This window comes from Hemiscyllium ocellatum, chromosome 24 (genome assembly GCF_020745735.1).
Source record: "Hemiscyllium ocellatum isolate sHemOce1 chromosome 24, sHemOce1.pat.X.cur, whole genome shotgun sequence".
In the NCBI taxonomy this organism is placed as follows: domain Eukaryota; kingdom Metazoa; phylum Chordata; class Chondrichthyes; order Orectolobiformes; family Hemiscylliidae; genus Hemiscyllium; species Hemiscyllium ocellatum.
Window position 1 is genome coordinate 30,940,566 of NC_083424.1, and position 22,246 is coordinate 30,962,811.

The window sequence follows — 22,246 nt, forward strand, 5'->3', positions numbered from 1 at the left end:
TGTAAGCACTATTCACTATTAACTTCTGCTTTTTGGAAAATACACAAGATCAACTTACTTACTAAGTAAATATTTATATTCTTGAGTTCCAAAATTTAATTACAATTAAACAAAATCTGATTCTGACTCTGCCTTTTTGGGATAAATGCTTAGAAAAATAAAACAATCAAATTACTTCTTGATTGTTCTGTGCTGTGTCTGGTGTATGTTTTGTTCTAGTGTAGAGCATTGAAAAGCTTTCACACGCATGAAAATGAAAATATTTTAAGTTGACAGTTATTTGATAAATTATTAAGGAAAACGTATAAATAAATCACTATAAAATAAATCCTGAATGATTCTGGAAATTGAATGCAGCAGCAGAATATTCCCATACCTCAAACGATTTACAAGTGATCAAGTTCAGAATGCTAAGGCTCCAGTCATGCCAATATTGATCTTTTAACTAGTTCATTGATAAAGATGGGGGTCCTTAGATTGCCGTTACAAACTTTGTAACATATTCTAATAACCTCTGCAGGAAATCTTTGTGTGAGTTCAAAACTATGATGGCATAATTTATATCATATATCATGGATTTTGCTGTTCTTGGAACTGGGTTACTAATGTACTGACAACATTATGAAAGAAATACAGAGGGCCCTCTATTATCCAGCATTCGATTAACCGAATTTCAGATTGTCCGAACAAGATCACAAGGTCCCGATGCTTGGCTCCCTGCCCGTGTCCTTTGGATAATCGAGGTTCTTCTACACCATTTTGATGGGATTCTGGGAATAAATGGCAAGTTCTCAATTTCTCCCAAGAATAGATCATTGACTGTTTTGTTTGAACTTCAGTCACACAATTATAAAATAATACAACACAGAAGGTAGTCATTGGTCAAGAGTTTACTTTCGTTGAAAGAGAAACTGGCCATTATTATGCCATAGTAGTAACTAGTAGTGACTCTGGAATAACACAAAGTTCAAATATTTTTAATTGAACAATATTTCCAAAGCTTTTAGTTAAAAGACAGAAAATATATTTATTTCAAAATTACAACTCCAATATAAAAATAAAAGCACATTATTTTGTCTTATCTTGAAAACCAAGTGCAAATTTGTACATGAAAACTATCGTGTTCAGTACACATTACATCATTACACCCCCCCAATTCCATCCTTAGCAAATGAAAATTTTACAGTCTCTCAAATTACTTTGCTGAACATGAACACTCAACACTAATCAGAATGGCTGGTAAGCCTTCTGCTAAAATGTGTATCAAAGAATCTAAGCTTACTTTAAATCTTTAATAAAGAAAATAAATTACCATTTTCTTCAACTAATGCAGAGAGCAAAAAAAAAGCAATTGCAGAGTTTTTTCTACAATACATATAGTAATTTTATCGGATCATTTCTGTATTTTGTCAAACATTTTAAGTTAACCTCTAATATTCAACTTGCAGATGTAGTTTATTCCTGACGAAGGGCTTTTGTCCGAAACGTCGATTTCGTTGCACTTTGGATGCTGCCTGAACTGCTGTGCTCTTCCAGCACCACTAATCCAGAAGATGTAGTTAATGCCTAATTTCTGAATGCTGATATTCTAAATTGAAGATAAAATTGAGACTACATCAAGAGATGTGTTCAATAAACAGCAGTTTACAAATTATATTAAAATGGCGTAAACATCAAGTGTTGCCATTCAAGTATTCTATCACGCAGAATAGCATTTCAGAACTAGCAATGGTATCAACAAATTGCTGGGAAAATCATTGTAGTTTTTTGAGAATAAAAATCAACATAAAGGAAAAAGGCTGAAAAAGTGACCTCAATAAAAGAAGAATTAAAGTGTATCCTACACTTTGAATGTAAAAGCCACAGCCCACACGATTTCACATAATTTGGTTTTCAACTGCCTATGCCAGTACTGAGTGTCCACATTTGTATCAGAGGAAGTGAGGACTGCAAATACTGGAGAGTCAGAGTCAAAAAGTGTGGTGTTGGAAAAGTCCAGCAGGTCAGGCAGCATCCAAGGCAGCTCCAGGCAGTAGGAGCATTGACATTTTGGGCATAAGCCCTTCATCAGGAATGTGAGGGGGAAGGAGGCTGAGAGATAAATAGGAGAATGGGGGTGGGGCTTTGGGAGGGTTGCGGAGGTATCTGGGAAAGCAGATTGTGATAGGTCGGTGGGGACGGTGGAGTGGATAGGTGAGAAGGAAGATGGGCAGGTGCCTCCTCCACTAAATCCAAGCCACCCGACGACTGGAGGAAGAATGCCTTATCTTCTGCCTTGGGACCCTTCAACCACATGGCAAAATGTCGACTTCACTAGTTTCCAAATTTCTCCTCTCCCAACCTCCCATTCTGATCCAACCCTTCAACTCATCACTGCCTTCTTGAACTGTCCCCACCTGTCCATCTTCCTTCCCACCTATTCACTCCATCTGCCCCACTGACCTATCTCCCAGAACTAATTTATGCAGAGACATTTCTTCAGCCAGAGAGTGGTGGGCCTGTGGAATTCATTGCCGCAGAGCGCAGTGGAGGCCGGGATGCTAAATGCCTTCAAGGCCGATATTGATAGATTCTTGATGCCACGAAGAATTAAGGGCTACGGGGAGAATGCGGGTAAGTTGAGTTGAAATGCCCATCAGCCATGATTGAATGGCGGAGTGGACTTGATGGGCCGAGTGGACTTGATGGGCCGAATGGCCTTACTTCCACTCCTATGTCTTATGGTCTTATAATAACCCCTCACCTGCATCCACCAATTGCCTTCTCATCTACTTTCCCCCACCCTGGCTCCACCCTGGTCCTACCCCCACCCCATTTATCTCTCAGGTCCCCTCCACCACCCCACATTCCTGATAAAGAGCTTATGCCTGAAATGTCGACTCTCCTTCTCCTCATATGCTTCCAGATTTAGATGTTTACAAAATTATGAGGGGCATGGATAGAATAAATAGTCAAAGTCTTTTCCCTGGGGTCGGGGAGTCCAGAACTAGAGGGCTTAGGTTTAGGGTGAGACGGGAAAGATATAAGAGAGACCTAAGGAGCAACGTTTTCACACAGTTGGTGGTACGTATATGGAATGAGCTGGCAGAGGAAGTGGTGGAGGCTGGTACGACTGCAACATTTAAAAGGCATTTGGATGGGCATATGAATAGGAAGGGTTTGGAGGGAAAAGGGCCGGATGCTGGCAGGTGGGACTAGATTGGGTTGGGATATCTGGTCGGCATGGACGGGTTGGACCGAAGGGTCTGCTTCCATGCTGTACATCTCTATGACTGTATGTACTCCTACACCAACATCTACCTCCAATACATCAAGTTTAACTTTGTAGATCTGTGCCAGAGCAACTCTAATTTTGCTGCTAGAACTGGGCTAAAGCTGAAAACGTTTCTTTTCAGTGCAATATGTTAACTTCTGAGCATTGAAATACCAGATGGTTAGGAATTACATTATTGCAAATCTACAACTGAATGAATGAAACTAGTAAAAGGGGCTAAACTTCATTTGATAAAGTTGTGTTTAAATAAGTTTTTGAGAGTTTACTCTCATTTTAAAAGAGATCAGGCATGCTCAAAACCAACTTTGATGATTTTCTTTACTATAGCAATGCCGAAACTGTGGGAAGTCAGATGTCATGGCTGAATGACTCAGTCCAAGTAACATTCACAATAACAACATAATATTGAATATAAATATTGTATTTGTGCAGTTGTCAGAATAAATGTGAACTGTTAAGGAAGGATGAGTAAGGGAAAATTCATAGATGTCAATAAAAGCCCTCAAGCGGGCACTTTGGTCACCAAACAGTTGCAAATACTGAACCAAACATTCAATCTCCAGTTCAGTCAGCCATTATTAAGTGGATAAAATGTCATTATTATGGGTAAAACCACTCTTAAGCCTAGCTGTTTCTCTTTAAAAATCCTATCTGACCAGTTGGTTTACAGTGTTTCCTGTTTGCATTTAGTCTTTTTGCTATTTCCAAATGTTAAGGTAGTTTTCATAATGGTACTAAATCTAAATTCATTAACACAAACAAGAACGAGATTTACCGTCAGAAAATAAAGGGTTTAAAGGATAAACTTCATTATTAGAAGACTACTGCCAAATAATGCAACATTATAATTAGTAGTGATATGCCATTCAGTAGCTCAATTAACATCTTGTTTTAATCTAATTGTTCTAATTGTTTTGATTTGATCAACAGTGATGCAGAATTTCATGCTGTCCTCTCATAGTAGGATTGCCTTCATTAAGTCTACATAGAAATGTTTAAAATTGAACTTAAAAACAATGGTTTTTCTTTCTTCCTCCCTCTCATTAAACTGTGCAAATAGGAATTAATTGTCCAGCTAGAGAGTAATACCACTAATAGTGGACTTTAAAAGTACAAAAATGCTTGCAATTGTTAGTTGAGGAAATCACAGAACTGTGTAGACAACTGGAAAATAAAGTACTGTTAAAGAAAGCACCAGCAAGTTGAGCCTTTCTTGATGTGTGCTTCATACAAAAAATATTCCACTGACATGAATTCATTTAAAGTCAGGAATTACAGAAACAAGAAAAAAAGGCACTGGCAGACAATTTAACACCAGCAGGTCACACAAGTTAAAGCTTAATCAAAATATGACCTAACTGATGGTTAATACACAGCAAATGGTTTTATATTCCCTTTTAAAAGCCACTCTCAATCCCCATAACCTTAATTTAAAAACACAATTTTATTTTAAAAATCTATGTTCTAATTAATTATACCCAAGATCCAAACTTGACTGATGACTATTTAAAGCAGGTTTTCAATGAGCTTCTGATAAGTCTCCTTTTCTGTCTCCCAGGAATGGAATTTCTCTACATATTCTTTGGCTTTAGCCACAATATTTTCCTTCAAAGAAGTATCAATCATCAATCTTTTTGATAATTCAATGAATTCCTAAAAGAAAAAAAATACAATAAGATTAGAATTTCATTCACAACACAATTCATAAACAGAGCTTATTAAAATATACCTGGTAACAATGTTTGCTTAACAAAAAAAAATGGTGTGGTGAAGCATTTCTTGATGCATTCAAAAATTGAACAATTTTTCAAGCAGATTTCTATTTTTATGATTCCAGCCTGTTATACTACTGGATACAAAATTAGAGTGGTGCAGGAAATGCACAACAGGTCAGGCAGCATCCAAGGAACACGAAAACCGATTTTCCTGTTCCTCAGATGCTGCCTGACCTGTTACGCATTTCCAGCACCACTCTGATCTTGACTCCAGTCTCCAGCATCTGCAGTCCTCATTTTTGCCTATACTGCTGGACAAGTCAGATCCCATAATGAAATCTAGCTTGATAAATCATTTAAAAAAGTAATTAAATGTTGGTGAGTCATTGAAACAGAGTCATAAAAAGCAGCAATGTTTCTGTACCAACTGAACAAAACTTTATTACACAAAGGGGATCAGAAGGTAAAGGTACCGAAAATAGAAAAAAGTAAGATCTTAATACAGAAAGCATAACAAATTATCAAACAATTTGCTGTTCAAATCCAGAGAAATTACACTCCACCTCTTAACTCCCTAGAGTTATACTTAACTGACGCCTGACAGTTTCCTTGCTGTGACTATGTGACAATTCGATGAGTCTTTTCCAAATCTGCCACCATTAATTTTACCACAGCAAAGTGCCTAAGTTTTCTCAATTTAAAGAACCTACAGATTTCAAACCAAACTTTCCTGATTTGGAAGTTCCACAGACTACGCCTCTATTGAAGTGACTTATTTTCCCTGAATTGTCCTATATTCCTTTAAGGAGAGGAAATTAACCTTGCTTCAGACTTCAGTCAGGTCTCCTCCAGTCTGCCCTAAAAATGTTCCATCTCTGTCTTTTTGAACTAAAATCAATTCTTGGTTATTCTGAACTGTAAACAAAAAGCATGTAGGCTTCAATATTTGTTCACTCCCATAAACTAGACAGTATAAATAAGTTTCTGTTAATATACCACAGGAGTCTACAGCCACTTGCTTTCTGAACAATGCTAGATTAGGTCACTATATCAGAATGCATCTGATCTTTGTTTTCAAAGAAAACACTTCAAAAAGTAACCAATACTCACATGTCACTATTTTGAAATCCAAACTCCAAACATGTGCATATAATATATATAAATAAAACTACACATGTTTATCACACTATTTCCTTTCAAGATCTACAGTTTACTGATTTAAGATTATTGGCTAGGTTGTTGCTTATCATTTGCTTACCCTGAAAATTGATCAAAATTATAGAAATTATAATTGCAAGTGAAGAATGAGATTTCCTTCATTTCTCCTAATCTTTCAACATCAGTGCTATTACTTAAATATAATAAAGGGAGTAAATCTTTAGAGGAAAACTGTAAGCTCAAGGCAAAATTTGTACTAATTATAAATGAAAGCATCAAAATAATCAAGAATCAGTTGGGTTTTTAACTCTATGAGAATCGAGAAATATTCACAGTCATTAAACATAAAGAGTGAATAGTGTACTACAAGTTCTCCACTTGATCAGTCTTTCTAAATATTTTTTGAATTGACACATTTACAGCTATATACTGCAATACAATACGATGCTTTACTGAATTACTGGATAGTGTGATGTATGAAGGATGCGATGTACCTCTTTTACTTTGTATGAACTCCATTAATTTCGGTATAAACACACTAGAAGCACACACCGAAAATACACAAGGTAGTTACGGGCATATTAATGAAAATATTTTACTGCAGAATGTAAATAATAGGACATAATTAACATACACAGTCAGGATGTATAATGAGGAAAAATACTGAGGATGATATTTTCAGAAAATATACTTTATCAGGGTACACTATCCAGCTATTATAATTTGCCTTTCTCTTTACAGATGCTGATGACGGGTGTGTATTTTCAGCCTTTTATTTTTCTTCCTCATTTGCAATTTTTTGTTTAATTGATAAACTGTGCCTGTCATAGCCATATGCTTTTCAATAACAGAAGACTATCAAAGCTTTCTTCTCTGCTGCAAGCACTTGCTACTTTTTAAGTAGCAATGACGTCTACTCTATTACCAATAATACTGGAATGGTCACATGAAAAATAGATGGATTTTATTGAAAATATACTTACATGTGTAATCAAATCTAATGGACCTTGTGTATTTCCAGCTAAAAGTAAGTACTATTCAATACGGACTGTTTTCATTAAATCTATGTAATCCACTCAAAATGAAACGATAATAATATTTACACCAGCTTTTTTTCTTTCAAAGATTCTACTTAATACTACTTTGAAGAATGGTACTGTATTGTATAGGTTTCGAAAGATTAGTTGCCCAAAGTTTGTGTTTTTTTCTATTTGTTATGCAAAGGAAGATAAAAAATGGCTTACATAGTCCATGGCCGATAACAGACATACCAGTACTGTACCCTGTACCACCTGCATTGCTCTTTCAGATCAACTTTACAGAGAATGATTAAACAATCAAAGGATGGCTCTGAAACTGTCTTTTAATTTCCTGGTAACAAATTTCTCCACATCTATGGTTTATCAAAGTTTCCTTACTTTAAAATGTCATATGGTAGAAAAGCGTCATAGGGCAGCACACACATGCAGAAAAGATTAGATTAGATTACTTACAGTGTGGAAACAGGCCCTTCGGCCCAACAAGTCCACACCGACCCGCCGAAGCGCAACCCACCCATACCCCCACACTTACCCCCTACCTAACACTATGGGCAATTTAGCATGGCCAGTTCACCTGACTTGCACATCTTTGGACTGTGTGAGGAAAAGAGGGCCAAGTATATGTCCTTGGGGAACTGCAGAAATGACGGTGGAGGATTGTGTTATTGTCAAGCCATGATGGTGAGTGTGTTCCAGAAAATGTGATACACAGCAGAACTTGAGGTAACTCCACAGAGGCTGGTATCCTGTCACCAAGTCACCCTTTATTTACACGTGGAGAATCCTTGATACTGAAAAGTTCCCTTAGAACGAGCACTCAGAGTGAATGGGATGTTTGACATTCCTGTTCTTGCCTGCCAGGCGGGACTCCCTCAATGGACCAAACTAACAGCCCTAATCAGGGAATGCATATTCTATGATGGCCACCTGGCTGACCTTATTATAAACACTATAGAACTGAGTGCGATAGACTAGACTTTTGATGGATTGCTAAGGGATCTGCCATCGCATTATTCATAAGATACTAGAGGTCTAGATACTAGACCTCCTGAAATGTTATCAGTTAAACAAAAGCAGCAGGTACTATAACTAGCAAAATATGTATTAAATAATTATGGCCATTTGCTGAAAATAGGGCTGATTATTTAATCTGCTGAGTTTGCAGAAATGTATTAAAACCAGATGCTTTTTAAGAAAATGGAAGACCTCCAAATCCATTGACCAAAATGATACAAGATCCCAGGAAAAAAAAGCAAATCCAACTATCAGGCAAATCACAAAACATTTATAAACGCACCATGTAATTTCTAAAAACATAATAAAAACGAAATATACAGATGATTGTAATTTAATCATCCTCAGATAGTATGAAGAATTACTATGACTACACCATATAATCACTAGATGGCAGAGTTATATAATTTTAAAACAATTTTATGCCTGAAATCCAGAAGATTTTTTAGGGATTGGGCTGGATTTTATAATGCATCTTTTCACAAAATTTGCATTATATTTATAAATTCCTATCGTTACAGTGACATGAAGTTTACAGGATTAAAAAGAAAGTTCACTTCACTTTCATTCTAATCTCTTGCAGTATAAATGAAGAAGGTAAACTGAAGTGCTAGTAAAATTCAACAAAACAGTTGAATTCAACAATATTCCAATTAATTGGAATAGCTACAAAATAAGCCAAAAATATAATGCATACTATTTTCAGCTTTCAAATTTATTGAGTGAACATATTTTAGCCAAATAAAGTTATCATCTTAATACTGATTACATATGATAGATAATAGAAATATACACAATGTGTATCTGCAAATGATAAGAAGATTCATACAGTTTACAAATCTGAATATTTTTCTGGTTTGTAAGCATAAGATTTCTTAAATTAACAAACAGTACTCGAGGTTCGTGGTAGTAAAGGCAGTCATTTAACTTGGATTTGAAACAACTCCTTGCTTGAGTACAGTAATCCAAAATGAATCTCTCTGTTCATTCGCTCCACACCTTGCATCTTTCACTCTTTTAAACATTTATCCACTCTTTCCATAAGATGTTATGGCTACAGCCTTAAGTGTTCCTTTTGGTAATACATTCCATCATCCATTAATCCTGCTTAAAGGATTTTCTCTAACAGCATTTGCTTTCTTACAGTTCTACATTGAAGATCTATTGTTGCTGATACCCAATTAGATGAAAGAAGCTTTCTCTTTGCACTTTATCAAAGTTCTTCACAATGTTTAAAACCTTTGTTAAATCTCATCCCCACCAGTGCAATTTAGGGGGGAAGTGGCATTGGGGTATTGTAATCCAGTAGTCCAAGTTAATGTTCTGAGGATATGGGCTCCAATTCTATCATGTCAGCTGGTGGAATTTAAATATAATTAACAAAACATGGAATTGAAATCTAGCCTCAGTGATGGTAACCATGACATTATTGAAAAACAAAACCATTTCAATAATAGCCTTTGGAAGGAAATCTGTCATCCACATCTTGTATGACCTACATAAAGACTCCAGACCAAACTCTAACTCTTAATTCATTAGAGATGGCCAATAAATGCTGGGCTTACCAGTAATGTCCACAGCTGAAAATGTGCTGCTGGTTATGCCTTCATCAGGCTTGTGCCCGAAACGTCGAATTTCCTGTTCCTTGGATGCTACCTGACCTGCTGCGCTTTAACCAGCAACACATTTTCAGCTCTGATCTCCAGCATCTGCAGACCTCACTTTTTACAGTAATGTCCACATCCTATGAATGAGTAAGAAAAATATTCCAATTCTGTACAATAGTTTGATCCCCATTCTCAGCTGCATAATTAATTTTGTAGTGTAGTGATATTTAATGGCGGTTTCTGAAGCTTAGCTTTCATAGTTCATGATAATTATCTCAACTCTTCAATGTGTTGCTTTGTTTGAAATATTGCAGATTAAGCTCTGTATTATAAATAAATAATTCCAGCTATGGGTTTACACATTTTATGCAAACATTGCCTGTTCAAGCACCTGGCATTTTTTGTTGCACTATGTTTTAAATAAAAGCATTCAGTTCCTGGTTGTTCTTCCCAAAATAATGCAACATTTTGAAAGTTCATCTACTCTGGTGAGATCCTGCAATCATGCTGTCCACAGCTCATGACCACTTTAGGGGTGAGACTGTGTTATTTCATTGCTGGTGCCTCAGACATCCACTTGATCCTGCCAGTCAGGGCCAATTCTGCATGGAACACCTTACAATTTATTTTATCAATATTTACAGAGTTAAAATTTTGGGGTCCAAAACGGGCCTGCATTATGTCAAGTTTCAGCTATTACAGATTATGTTCCAGAAAATGATTCAATTTCAGGGGGCAAATCAAACAGTGAACTCTTAATCTACTCCTTTTTGCTTCAAACATCAGCCATGTGATGTTTGGTGTGTTCAAGGGGAAAAATACATAACGTATCCAGGTTTATTTTGAAAAGTTTGAAAGATTTTGTACTATTAGTAGAAATAGTTCAAAATCTTAACATAAATTATCCTTGTTGCTTGACAATGCCAATGAGTCAACAAAATTATTCACTAAGGAATGGATAGATGTAATTTCACCTGTCCACAATTTACTTAAGGAATGAGCTGTTTACTTTTGAAAAGTTTTTTTTATTTAAATACAGCATCTGTCCATCACAACAGAATACATATGCAAAAAATCTGAGGTAAAGAAAAGTTGGAAATGCACAACATACCTGTTACCCTGAATATTTCAGTTGTTACCTTTGATAAATTGTCTTTTGTCGTTACAATATAGTTCCTTCAAGTCCACATTACAGAGGGATGTTAACAAAGATAGATAGGAACACAAGTTGTGTGGATGCCACATGGAGTTTACAACAGGATGTAGACATGTTCAGTGAGTATGAAAAGTTTAGCAGATGGAGTATAATGTTGGAAATGTGAGGTTGTCCACTTTGTGGTATAAGAAACACAGAACATTATCAAAATGGAGAATGCTACTATCGAGAGGGAACTGGGAGTTGTCATACAGGAATCACATGACTTTTAAAATCAACTTGTTTGCACATGTTATGACATACCTCTTGGTCTCATTAGATTTGAGCCCAACCTTTCTTCCCCAGAGGTAGGGACACAACCTCTGCCACATGAGTCCTTATAATCACAAGAAGTTAGATTGCAAGTACAGTAAGCAATGAGGCCAACAAATGGAATGTTGGCTTTTATTGCAAGGGGTTTGGGGGGGGGGGGGGTGGAGGTTGTAATATTAAGTCTTGCTACAACTACACAGAGCAATTGTGAGACCATACTTAGAACACTGTGTATAGTTTGGGTTTCCTTTGTTAAAGAGGAATAGAATTATATCTGTGGCAGTTCAGAGAACATTCATTAGATTGATTCCTAGGGTAAAGAGATTATTTTTTGAGGAAAGGTGTAGCTGTTTGGGCTAATATTCATTGGAGTTTAAAATACTGAAAGGTGATCTTATTAAACCCCACACAGCATGGGGCCAGTGAATATAACCAAAGCTGATTCAGGTTTTTGAATCACAAGGCTGTCAAAGGTTATGGATGGGATGGTGGCAGTGGAAAGTACAAGTAAAACCATAACAGATCAGCTATGATCTTACTGAATGGTGGAATGGACACAAAGAGCTAAATGGTCTACTTCTGCTTAAATTTCTTATGTCCTTAAGAATTAGGTCAAAGCTGAGTAAATTCACCATTTTCAAGTTAGAAGGAAAAATGCTGATGCGCTTTGCAAACACCCATATTAGATTAGTTATATTGCAGCTTATTATTGAGGCTCTAAGCTATCACCCCTCTCTTGATCATCAACACAACGTACCTCACTTTCAAACACTGGTGTCTGCAAATCAAATGTGGTACATGAGCACTTGACACTAAAAATAGTAAAGTACCAAAAATGTGTTAATGATTAATATGTTTTACATGCACCATAACACTCTTAATGCATTTTGGTTTCAAAATGATATACCTCTCAAAGATTCAGCATTAAAAAAATTACCCAAAAAATCTTTTTTGGATCTATTACAAGAATAATATTTCTGCTTCTTTAGATGAAAATACAGCTCCTTTAGGTTCTCAGGTGGTAAAGATAGATTTTTGAACTGACAGTTTAGCTTGTGTTCAGTGCAAAAGTTCATTTTGATAAATAATTTGAAACTTGCCCTAAGAATGGCTGCCAGGAGAATCATCAAAGAACTGAGCGCTAGTTAAATTGCTGGACAGTCCTCATTAACAATACTGTGCTGTGTTTGGGTGGATAGCGCGTGACCCAACAACATCTCCTAACAGCAAGCAGTTGTTTAGGAATAAACAGGCTGTTGCTGACAGTTATGAGCACTATTTGAAAATAAATCCTTTTAAACTGTTCACTTGAAGGGTCCTTGTGGCACAGTGGTAATGTAAATACCCATGGGCCAAAATGTTAAAGTACAAGCCCTGTGTGCTCCAAAGATGTGTCATATCATGACAAAGCAAATCCACAAAAAAAAACACTGTTCTCTTGCTAAAGGATATTTGAAAAGGATTTTTGAAATGCTGGGGGAGATTTTCTAAAGACAACTTGTTAAGACTTCAATATTGTTGACATTCATTCTGGAAATTCTCTAAGGACTTTATCCAAGGAGCATTCTGCTGCTCTATCTTAGTGACCTTATAGGAATCACCATGTCATAGAGTCATAGAGATGTACAGCATGGAAACAGACCCTTCGGTCCAACCCGTCCATGCCGACCAGATATCCCAACGCAATCTAGTCCCACCTGCCAGCACCCGGCCCATATCCCTCCAAACCCTTCCTATTCATATACCCATCCAAATGCCTTTTAAATGTTGCAGTTGTACCAGCCTCCATCACATCCTCTGGCAGCTCATTCCAAACACGTACCACCCTCTGTATGAAAAAGTTGCCCCTTTGGTCTCTTTTGTATCTTTCCCCTCTCACCCTAAACCTATCCCCTCTAGTTCTGGACTCCCCAACCCCAGGGAAAAGACTTTGTCTATTTATCCTATCTATGCCCCTCATAATTTTGTAAACCTCTATAAGGTCATCCCTCAGCCTCTGACGCATCAGGGAAAACAGCCTCAGCCTGTTCAGCCTCTCCCTGTAGCTCAGATCCTCCATCCTGGCAACATCCTTGTAAATCTTTTCTGAACCCTTTCAAGTTTCACAACATCTTTCAGATAGAAAGGAGACCAGAATTGCTCGCAATATTCCAACAGTGGTCTAACCAATGTCCTGTACAGCTGCAACATGACCTCCCAACTCCTGGATGCCTTGTCAGGAGTGTGTGCTAGGCTTTCAGAAGGAATGGGAGGATGAAGTGAGGACAGGCAGAGCAGCATCAGCTGCTACACGAGATGAACACTTAGGGCGGCATGGTGACCCAGCACCAGGGTGCCAGGTCTAATTCCACCCTTGGGTCACTTTCTGTGTGGAGTTTGAACATTCTCCCCTTGTCTGCGTGGGTTTCCTCCGGGTATTCCGGTTTCCTCCCATATGCAAAGTTGTGCAGATGGATTAACCATGGGAAAAACAGGTGTGCAGGGGTAGGATGTGTCTGGGTGGGATGCTCTTCAGAGGGGCTGACTGGTCTGCTTCCACACTTTAGGAATTGTATGATTGATTCCTCAGCTAATACGCATCACTCCTCTACCAGAACTTCCAGTGCCATGCCTGAGGATTTCTCTGCTTTTTTCTTCAATTTCCAAATCAGTTTGAATCCTGCCACTGTGCATCAGTGAGTTCATTCCACATCTTGGTGGGAGGGCATGCATGGAATCTGCATATACCACTGTACAATTACTACTTCTAAGGAGTGCTTGAGTGTTGCAGGTATCTGTTTTTACATCTCCAGCCAGTTCACATTATCAGCAGTTAGGACCACAATTGTATACCACAAATAGGCTTTCCACCAAGCAAGTTGTATTAGCACAGTACCTATTTTCAACAATTTATCAACTTGTTGCAAAATGATACCCTGAGACTGTCTAAAAAGATAATTGGCTGGGAAATACAGGAAAAATGGTCTTTCTTGTGGTCTTAACTACTTTAACATAGCTTTGTTAACTGTCAATATTTGGCAAGTTTTCAGCATTCCACTACGCTTAAGATTGCTTAGATACCAGAGGGCAAACGTTAAAGGTGAGAGAAGAAAAATTTAAAAGGGACCTAAGGGGTAACTTTTTCATGCAGAGGGTGGTGCGTGCATGGAATGAGCTGTGAGAGGAAGTGGTGGAGGCTGGTACAATTGCAACATTTAAAAGATATCTGCTTGGGTATATGAATAGGAAGGGTTTGGAGGGATTTCGGCCAAGAGCTGACAGGTGGGACTAGAGTCATTTAGGTTATCTGGTTGATATGGACGAGTTACACCAAAGGGTCTGTTTCCATGCTGCATATCTCTGTGACAAGGGACTTGAAAGGATATTATACATTAAAGAAGATACTGTATAACATGATGTGGACATCTATTAAAATGTAAAATCCATTTATTGTTTTCAGCAATGTGGATTGCGGAATGAAAACATAATTAACTGCACTTACACCTATAGACTTAGAATTGAGACAGTCCCTAAATGTTGCTGAGGGTGTAATGAATAAGTGCACTCAATTGTTAACCACAGAAAATATAAAAGCTTCTTGAAATATTGCTATTACTTTTACTACTTAGAGACAGTTAGTAGGCAGAAAATCTAATTTCCCTTTTCCCTAAGCTGGGTTTGCACAATTAAGATAAATGCAAGTTTATCTGTTTAGTCTTTGCTTTTCTCCAGACAGGCACTATGTGCCCCATCTGTATCTCATCATAATAATCTATCCATCAATTAGAGTTTCTTAATTTTATTCCATTTAATGCATCAAAGCTCATTATACGATATACATTGGGTAGAATTAAACAGATGCTGCCATTAAATTATCACTTTACCAACAACTGCAGATCAGCTCCTTTGTGACATTGGCTGCGGTAACATAAGCCAATGATTCACACTAGAAACTAGCATCGCATTTTTCACCTTTCCTAAAAAACAATATTGCGCCATCTATCTGCTATCTGTGAAGTGCTGGCTAGCTGCGAACTCAATCAATAAAATGGGATCTAATTGTGAATAGTGCTGTTTTAGTTTTACTTCCATTTCAATAAAAGGAAAATCTTTAAACCAGGGTGAATTTTAAGCTAGATTTGAAAGAGTTCTGGTACACAGATTAATGCCAGTGCAATGCATATTAATAACTAATAGTAGGCATATCAGAGATGGAATGCAAAATTTTATTTTTAAAAAATCTCTTTCAGGTAATGTAATTTCTTGCTCATTCCTGAGTAGCTTTTTTGGGCCATTTGAATGGCCACTTAGAGTCAACTACTTTTCTATGGAGTCTCATGTAGACCAGCTAAAGATGGCAGCTGAAAATAATGGTTACAATGATCAATGACCGTTATTACACAGCTTTATATTCTAGATCTATTATCTGAAGTCAAATTTTACCAGCAGCTGTGGTGGGATTCAAACCCACAGCATTAGCCTAGGCTCCTGGATTACTGGTTAAAGGATATTACCACTGTACCAAAATCTCCCACTCCTCCCAACCACACACTCTCAATCTTCACTCCATGAACTTTCTTTAACTTTTCATTTTTGCACAAAAACTGTTTCAACAGAAAGTAGCAGTAATTGGAGGTTTGGTGCTCTTATAAGTTACTGTACGATAAAATTGATTCAAACTTTTAAGCAATTTTGGGCAATGTCTTCTGCACTGTTTTCACGTCTATGGTAGTTAAGTTGAAATGGAAAGCTGGTAGATTAATGCTAATATAGCCATATATACTGAAATTATGAACTCTCAGGGACTAATGCAGCAATATAAAATCATAGAAGAATTTCTACAGTGTGGAAGCAGGCCATTCTGTTCACTGAATCCACCAACCCTCCAAAAAGCATTCCACCCAGACCCATCCCTGCACTATTCACGAAACCCCCCCATTTCACATGGCTAATTCACCTAGCCTACACACCTCTGGATACTATGAAGCAATTTGGCATGGTCAATCCACCTAACCTTCACTTTGAACTGCAGGAGGAAACTGGAGCACCCAGACTTGGGAAGAATGTGCAAACCCCACACAGAGTGTCACCTGAGGCTGACCATTGAGTCACTGTCCTGTTTTTTTTTAGTAAACAGTGAGGTCTGCAGATGCTGGAGATCAGAGCTGAAAATGTGTTGCTGGTTAAAGCACAGCAGGTCAGGCAGCATCCAAGGAACAGGAAATTCGACGTTTCGGGCAAAAGCCCTTCATCAGGAAGGGCTTTTGCCCAAAACGTCGAATTTCCTGTTCCTTGGATGCTGCCTGACCTGCTGTGCTTTAACCAGCAACACATTTTCAGCTCTGTTCTTTTTTTATGCAAGTCGTCATTGTGAATGTGAATCATGGAATCATAGAATCCCGACAATGTGGAAGCAGGCCGTTCAGCCCATTGAGTCCACACTGACCCTCTGAAGGGCATCCCACACAAACCCACCCATCCCTGTAATCCTCTATTTCCCACAGTTAATCCACCTGGCCTGCAGATGCTTGAACACTATGGAGCTATTTGTCATGGCTAATCCACCCAACCTGCACATCTTTGGACTGTGGGAGAAACAGGAGCACCTGGAGGAAACCCATGCAAACACAGAGAGAATGTGCAAACTCCATGCAGACAGTTGTCTGAGGTTAGAATTGAATCCTGGTGCGGTGAGGCAGCAGTGCTAACCACTGAGCCACTGTGTTGCCTTAAAATGTCTGGCATCCAGTCACAGTTTTGTGACATTATTCAGGGTAACATCAGAATGAATTTTTAAAAAAAATCTGCCAGCCTTTAATCATGGCCACCAAATTCCCAAAGAATTGGGGGAGGGGTAGGGCATTGTGGAAAAAAGGGAATGTTTAAGTCCTACTTGTTTTAACAGCAGCATCTCATTTGAATGTTTGAGTTGGTTTTGTGTCAAGCAGCTGGCCAAACTGAGAGGCTGATAGCTCCACACAGTCAGGCTCTTTGTTCAAGTTTGCAGCCAAGCATAGGATAGGAAAGAGATAGTGAGGCGAGGTGGAAAACATCATTAGATCGTGGGGTGGGGAGGAGGATCTATTGAATAACGAGGTGGCAATGAGGGAAAAGGCATAAGCTCATAGAGGGGGAGACAGATTGTAGCAGATTTACTTGTGAGGTGTGGAAAGAGAAGAAATCCTACTCCTCATGATCCACAAGGAATGCTGGAAAAGCACTTCCTGCTGCAACTGATTGTTCTAGTTTAGCTATAAGATTTCTGGAGCTTCTGGGAATGATACCTTTAGCTGATGAATCTAAATGGCTGCTAAAACCTGGGCCAGACAAGCTCATTAGCATGTTCTAATTTTAGACACACCTCTCTATTCAATGGTAAAGATATATCATTTTTAGCAGCAGCTTGGTCAAGAAAAGCCTCCACTCTTTTCACTGAATACCTTGGAGATAGATAATGTCACCTATGGTCCAAGAACAAAGAAAAACACCAAGTGTAAAAATAGAACTGTATGTCAATATGAACAATTATTCTTTCATGTAAACCAACACTTCTACGCTTGATGTCCATCATGCTAGACTGTGATTATTTAAATGTATTAATTTAGATTGTTACCATGAATAGGTACTTCATATAAATACATTTTTAATTTTGCTAGACTTTCAATATCCTAAAAGCAAATTTTTATCAGTAAATTAGTATTACAATTATATACCTACTTGGAGCGAGAAATTTCTTCAGATTTTCTTTAGAAACTGGTCACTTATAGTCCTAGAGTCATAGAGATGTACAGCATTGAAATAGACTCTTTGGTCCAACTTGACCAGATACCCTCAATTAAACTAGTCCCATTTGCCAGCATTTGGCCCATATCCCTCTAAACCCTTCCTATTCTTATACCCATTCAGGTACCTTTTAAATATTGTAATTGTACCAGTCTCCACCACATCCTCTGGTAGCTCGTTCCATAGAAGTACCATCCTCTGTGTATAAAAGTTGCCTCTTCAGTCCCTTTTGAATCTTTTCCCTTTCACTTTAAACCTATGCCCTTTAGTTTTGGACTCCCCTACTCCAGGAAAAATTCCTTGACCATTCAACCTTTCCATGCCACTCATGATTTTATAAACCTCCATAAGGTCACACTCGCTCCAAAGAAAATAGTCTCAGCCCATTCAGCCTCTCCCTGTTTCTATATGTAGTGGACTGCAGTGGCTCAAGTAAGCAGTTCACTACCACTTTCTCATGGGCAATTAGGATGGGAAATAATGCAGACCTAGCCAGCAGAAGTTTCTTCTTCTTGTATATGACATGTTGGTTTTATAAATCCAAGCTTTGGGCATGAGCCCTTCTTCAGGAGGCTCATGCCCGAAACGTCGATTCTCCCGCTCTTTGGATGCTGCCTGACCTGCTGCGCTTTTCCAGCAACACATTTTCAGCTCTGATCTCCAGCATCTGCAGTCCTCACTTTCTCCTTTATATATCCAAGTCAGACAGCAAATTCACAGTACTGTTTTTTTTTGGATGGACTGCCTTGAATCCCGCTGCAAATTTTCACTGCCCAATTCATTCATGATATACTGGAAATGGCCAAATCCCATAAATTAATTTTGAAGTTTTACCTCATGTGCCCCTACCAAACAAAAATTACTGCTTGAGTAAAAGTAATTTCAGAAATGACAATTAAGTAAATTGTATCATGAAGTTTGTCAGGAATTGAACAATTTGCTGACAGATTTCATACTTTCTACTAGAAATGAATCAAAATGAACAGAAGACAAGAAGAATATGATTGCAGGATGCTGAAAATCTTTTAACTATGTAGAACTACTTTGATAAAAATCTAGTAGTGAAAATATGTGGAGCCAATGGGACCACAGGAAAGCTATTGGCCCAAGGACGGAGTGGTGTTGGAAGCTATGCATCAAATAGGTGATGAGGCTTCATAAAAAATCTTCACCCACCGTCGTGACGGTGTCTAGCAAGCATGTGCAAGAGACAAGGCTGAAGTGGGTGTATCTGTCTTCAGCCAAACCTCTTCTGTGGTCACTAGCATTATAGCTGCCAGTATTGAGCAAATTTGGTTCACTTCATGGAGTGACTGAATGGCAGCAAAGGTCCTGACAATATCCCCAATTTACTAGCAAAGACCTGTGTCCAAGGTCAATGACCTAGTCATTCCCTTCAGGTCATATATGACACTGGCATCTACCTGTCAATATAGAAGATTGTTTGGACATCATCTATCTATTAAAAACTAGATAACTGTACTTCAAATACTGTCCAATTATTTTCCTTTCAATCATCAGTAGTGACAGAAGAAATCGTCAATAGTGCCAATAAATAAATCCTATTTACAAATAATCTGCTTGCAGTTTGAATTGTATTTTATCATCTCGCTCTAAAATCCACTACATCGTTGATCCTAAAATGCAACCAGTAGCTAAATACCAGTGGAGGAGGAATGACTGGCTAATGCAAAAACTCAGTTAAAATGAGTACAAGACCAAGAGCCCTAGCAAAATGAGGGTCGAGGGGGAAATCATACAGTGGCTGAAGGGAGGTGTTTCTGACAGCTTTAATGGCATAATTGCGTGATATCTACATGTTGCCTTGTCTTATTTGTCTTGAGTTATTTTATTGATGACTTTCCCTCTATGTTCATTTCAGTTGTAGCACTGTTTACTGATGGATCCATTATCTCACCTCTGCTTGCATACCTTAATGTTGCAGTCCATGACAGTTCACACTCTGATATAATCCAGGTTTGGCTTGACAAGTGGCAAGTAAAATTTGGCCCACATATATTTCAGCAGATTTCAACAAAAGAAAGTCCAACCATCACACCTCATTCTGAACAGCATTATTACTGCTAAGAACTTCAATGACATCATCTTTCATCATTAGCAAACACATATTGCTATTCGAGTAAAAAGTGAGGTCTGCAGATGCTGGAGATCAGAGCTGAAAATGTGTTGCTGGTTAAAGCACAGCAGGTTAGGCAGCATCCAAGGAACAGGAAATTCGACGTTTCGGGCCAGAGCCATTCATCAGGAATGAGGAGAGGGTGCTAGGCAGGCTCAGATAAAGGGTAGGGGGGAGGGACTTGGGGGAGGGGCGATGGAGATGTGATAGGTGGAAGGAGGTCAAGGTGAGGGTGATAGGCCGGAGAGGGGGTGGGGGTGGAGAGGTCAGGAAGAGGATTGCAGGTTAGGAGGGCGGTGCTGAGTCCAAGGGAATTGACTGAGACAAGGTGGGGGGAGGGGAAATGAGGAAACTGGAGAAATCCGAGTTCATCCCTTGTGGCTGGAGGGTTCCCAGGCGGAAGATGAGGCGCTCTTCCTCCAACCGTCGTGTTGTTATGTGATGAGGCGCTCTTCCTCCAACCGTCGTGTTGTTATGTGATGAGGCGCTCTTCCTCCAACCGTCGTGTTGTTATGTACATAACAACACGATGGTTGGAGGAAGAGCGCCTCATCTTCCGCCTGGGAACCCTCCAGCCACAAGGGATGAACTCGGATTTCTCCAGTTTCCTCATTTCCCCTCCCCCCACCTTGTCTCAGTCGATTCTCTTGAACTCAGCACCGCCCTCCTAACCTGCAATCCTCTTCCTGACCTCTCCACCCCCACCCCCTCTCCGGCCTATCACCCTCACCTTGACCTCCTTCCACCTATCACATCTCCATCGCCCCTCCCCCCTACCCTTTATCTGAGCCTGCCTAGCACCCTCTCCTCATTCCTGATGACGGGCTCTGGCCCGAAACGTCGAATTTCCTGTTCCTTGGATGCTGCCTAACCTGCTGTGCTTTAACCAGCAACATATTGCTATTCCTATAACAACTGCGCAGAAGCTGGGAAATTTGTCAAGGATGATTCAACTGCTGATTATTCAAAGGATCTTCACAATATTCAAGATTTATGACAGGATTTTGATGGAACACTTACTCTTGGCTAGGTAGGTGCAGTCACAAAAACACTCAAGAAAGTTGGTAGCAACCTGGACAGAGTAGTTCACATAATCAAAACATCTTACAATAATCTGCAGACTGAACCTGCAACATATACAATTTGGAATTGTAATTCAGTTTCTCTTTCTATAAATCCTCCCAGACCTGCTGAGTATTTAGAACATTTTATTTCGTTTTGAAATATCCAGCATGTCATATTCTGCTCTCATTACTTTCTATCCAATTTCATTTCCAGGTCTTCTGCTATCTTATTTCATTATCTCATGGAGCAACTCTCCTCCACAATCTTTCAAATAAACTTCCAGCTAGAAACAACACACATTTGCACTCTGTCTTCATATCCTTGTTTTTGGTTTCCACTGAACAACATTTTTTCACTGTTTGGCTTGGTGTCATCCTGGGAATGGAGAAAGTGAGGACTGCAGATGCTGGAGATCAGAGCTGAAAATGTTTTGCTGGAAAACTGCAGCAGGTCAGGCAGCATCCAAGGAGCAGGAGAGTTGACGTTTCGGGCATGAGCCCTGAAGAATGCCTAGTTTTGGGTTTCTTCTGTGGGATTTGGCAAGTTTCATTTAATAATCAAGCTTATTCATTCATTAGAAGCAGGCAAGTAAATAGCAGCAAAGGAACCGCAAATTTATACAGGAAGTAATAAATGTGTCACGTGTCCTAGACTCAAACTCAATCTAAACTTGGACTGTAAATGTTCCTTATGCTAGGTTTTATTACAGGAGCAAGCATAATTTGTTATTATATATATTCCAAAGAGGGGTAGTTACGTTTCAGATATTACTGTGAAACTCTGTTTTTGTTACTGTTTACATAGCCATTTAAAATTAATAAATCCACTATGCAAGGTTTCGCATGTTCTGTAGGGTACAATTCCATTTTGCAGAAGCACAGATAATTCAACATTAATTGGGAATGTCATACAGAGAATCCATAAGGACTCCTAAAGTTTGGAGTAAAATTGTCCGGTTGACATTTTTTGTTATATATCTAATTCATAATTTACATGAACTATGACC

At 38.6% G+C, this 22,246-nt stretch overlaps 1 protein-coding gene across 2 annotated transcripts in view; it reads right to left on the reverse strand.

The window, feature by feature from the left end:
* Positions 1-958: 958 nt before the first annotated feature.
* glt1d1 (glycosyltransferase 1 domain containing 1) overlaps positions 959-22,246 on the reverse strand; it is a 98,516-nt gene continuing 77,228 nt past the window's right edge. Inside the window, exons 11-12 of one of the 2 annotated variants that reach the window (XM_060843669.1) lie at positions 4,753-4,927; positions 959-1,588 (exon numbers count right to left, since the gene is read on the reverse strand). In XM_060843669.1, coding sequence (XP_060699652.1) covers positions 4,781-4,927 — 147 coding nt within the window. In that variant the 3' untranslated portion in view covers positions 959-1,588; positions 4,753-4,780. The remainder of the gene's footprint in view (positions 1,589-4,752; positions 4,928-22,246) is intronic. The other variant, XM_060843668.1, reaches the window with a different exon arrangement.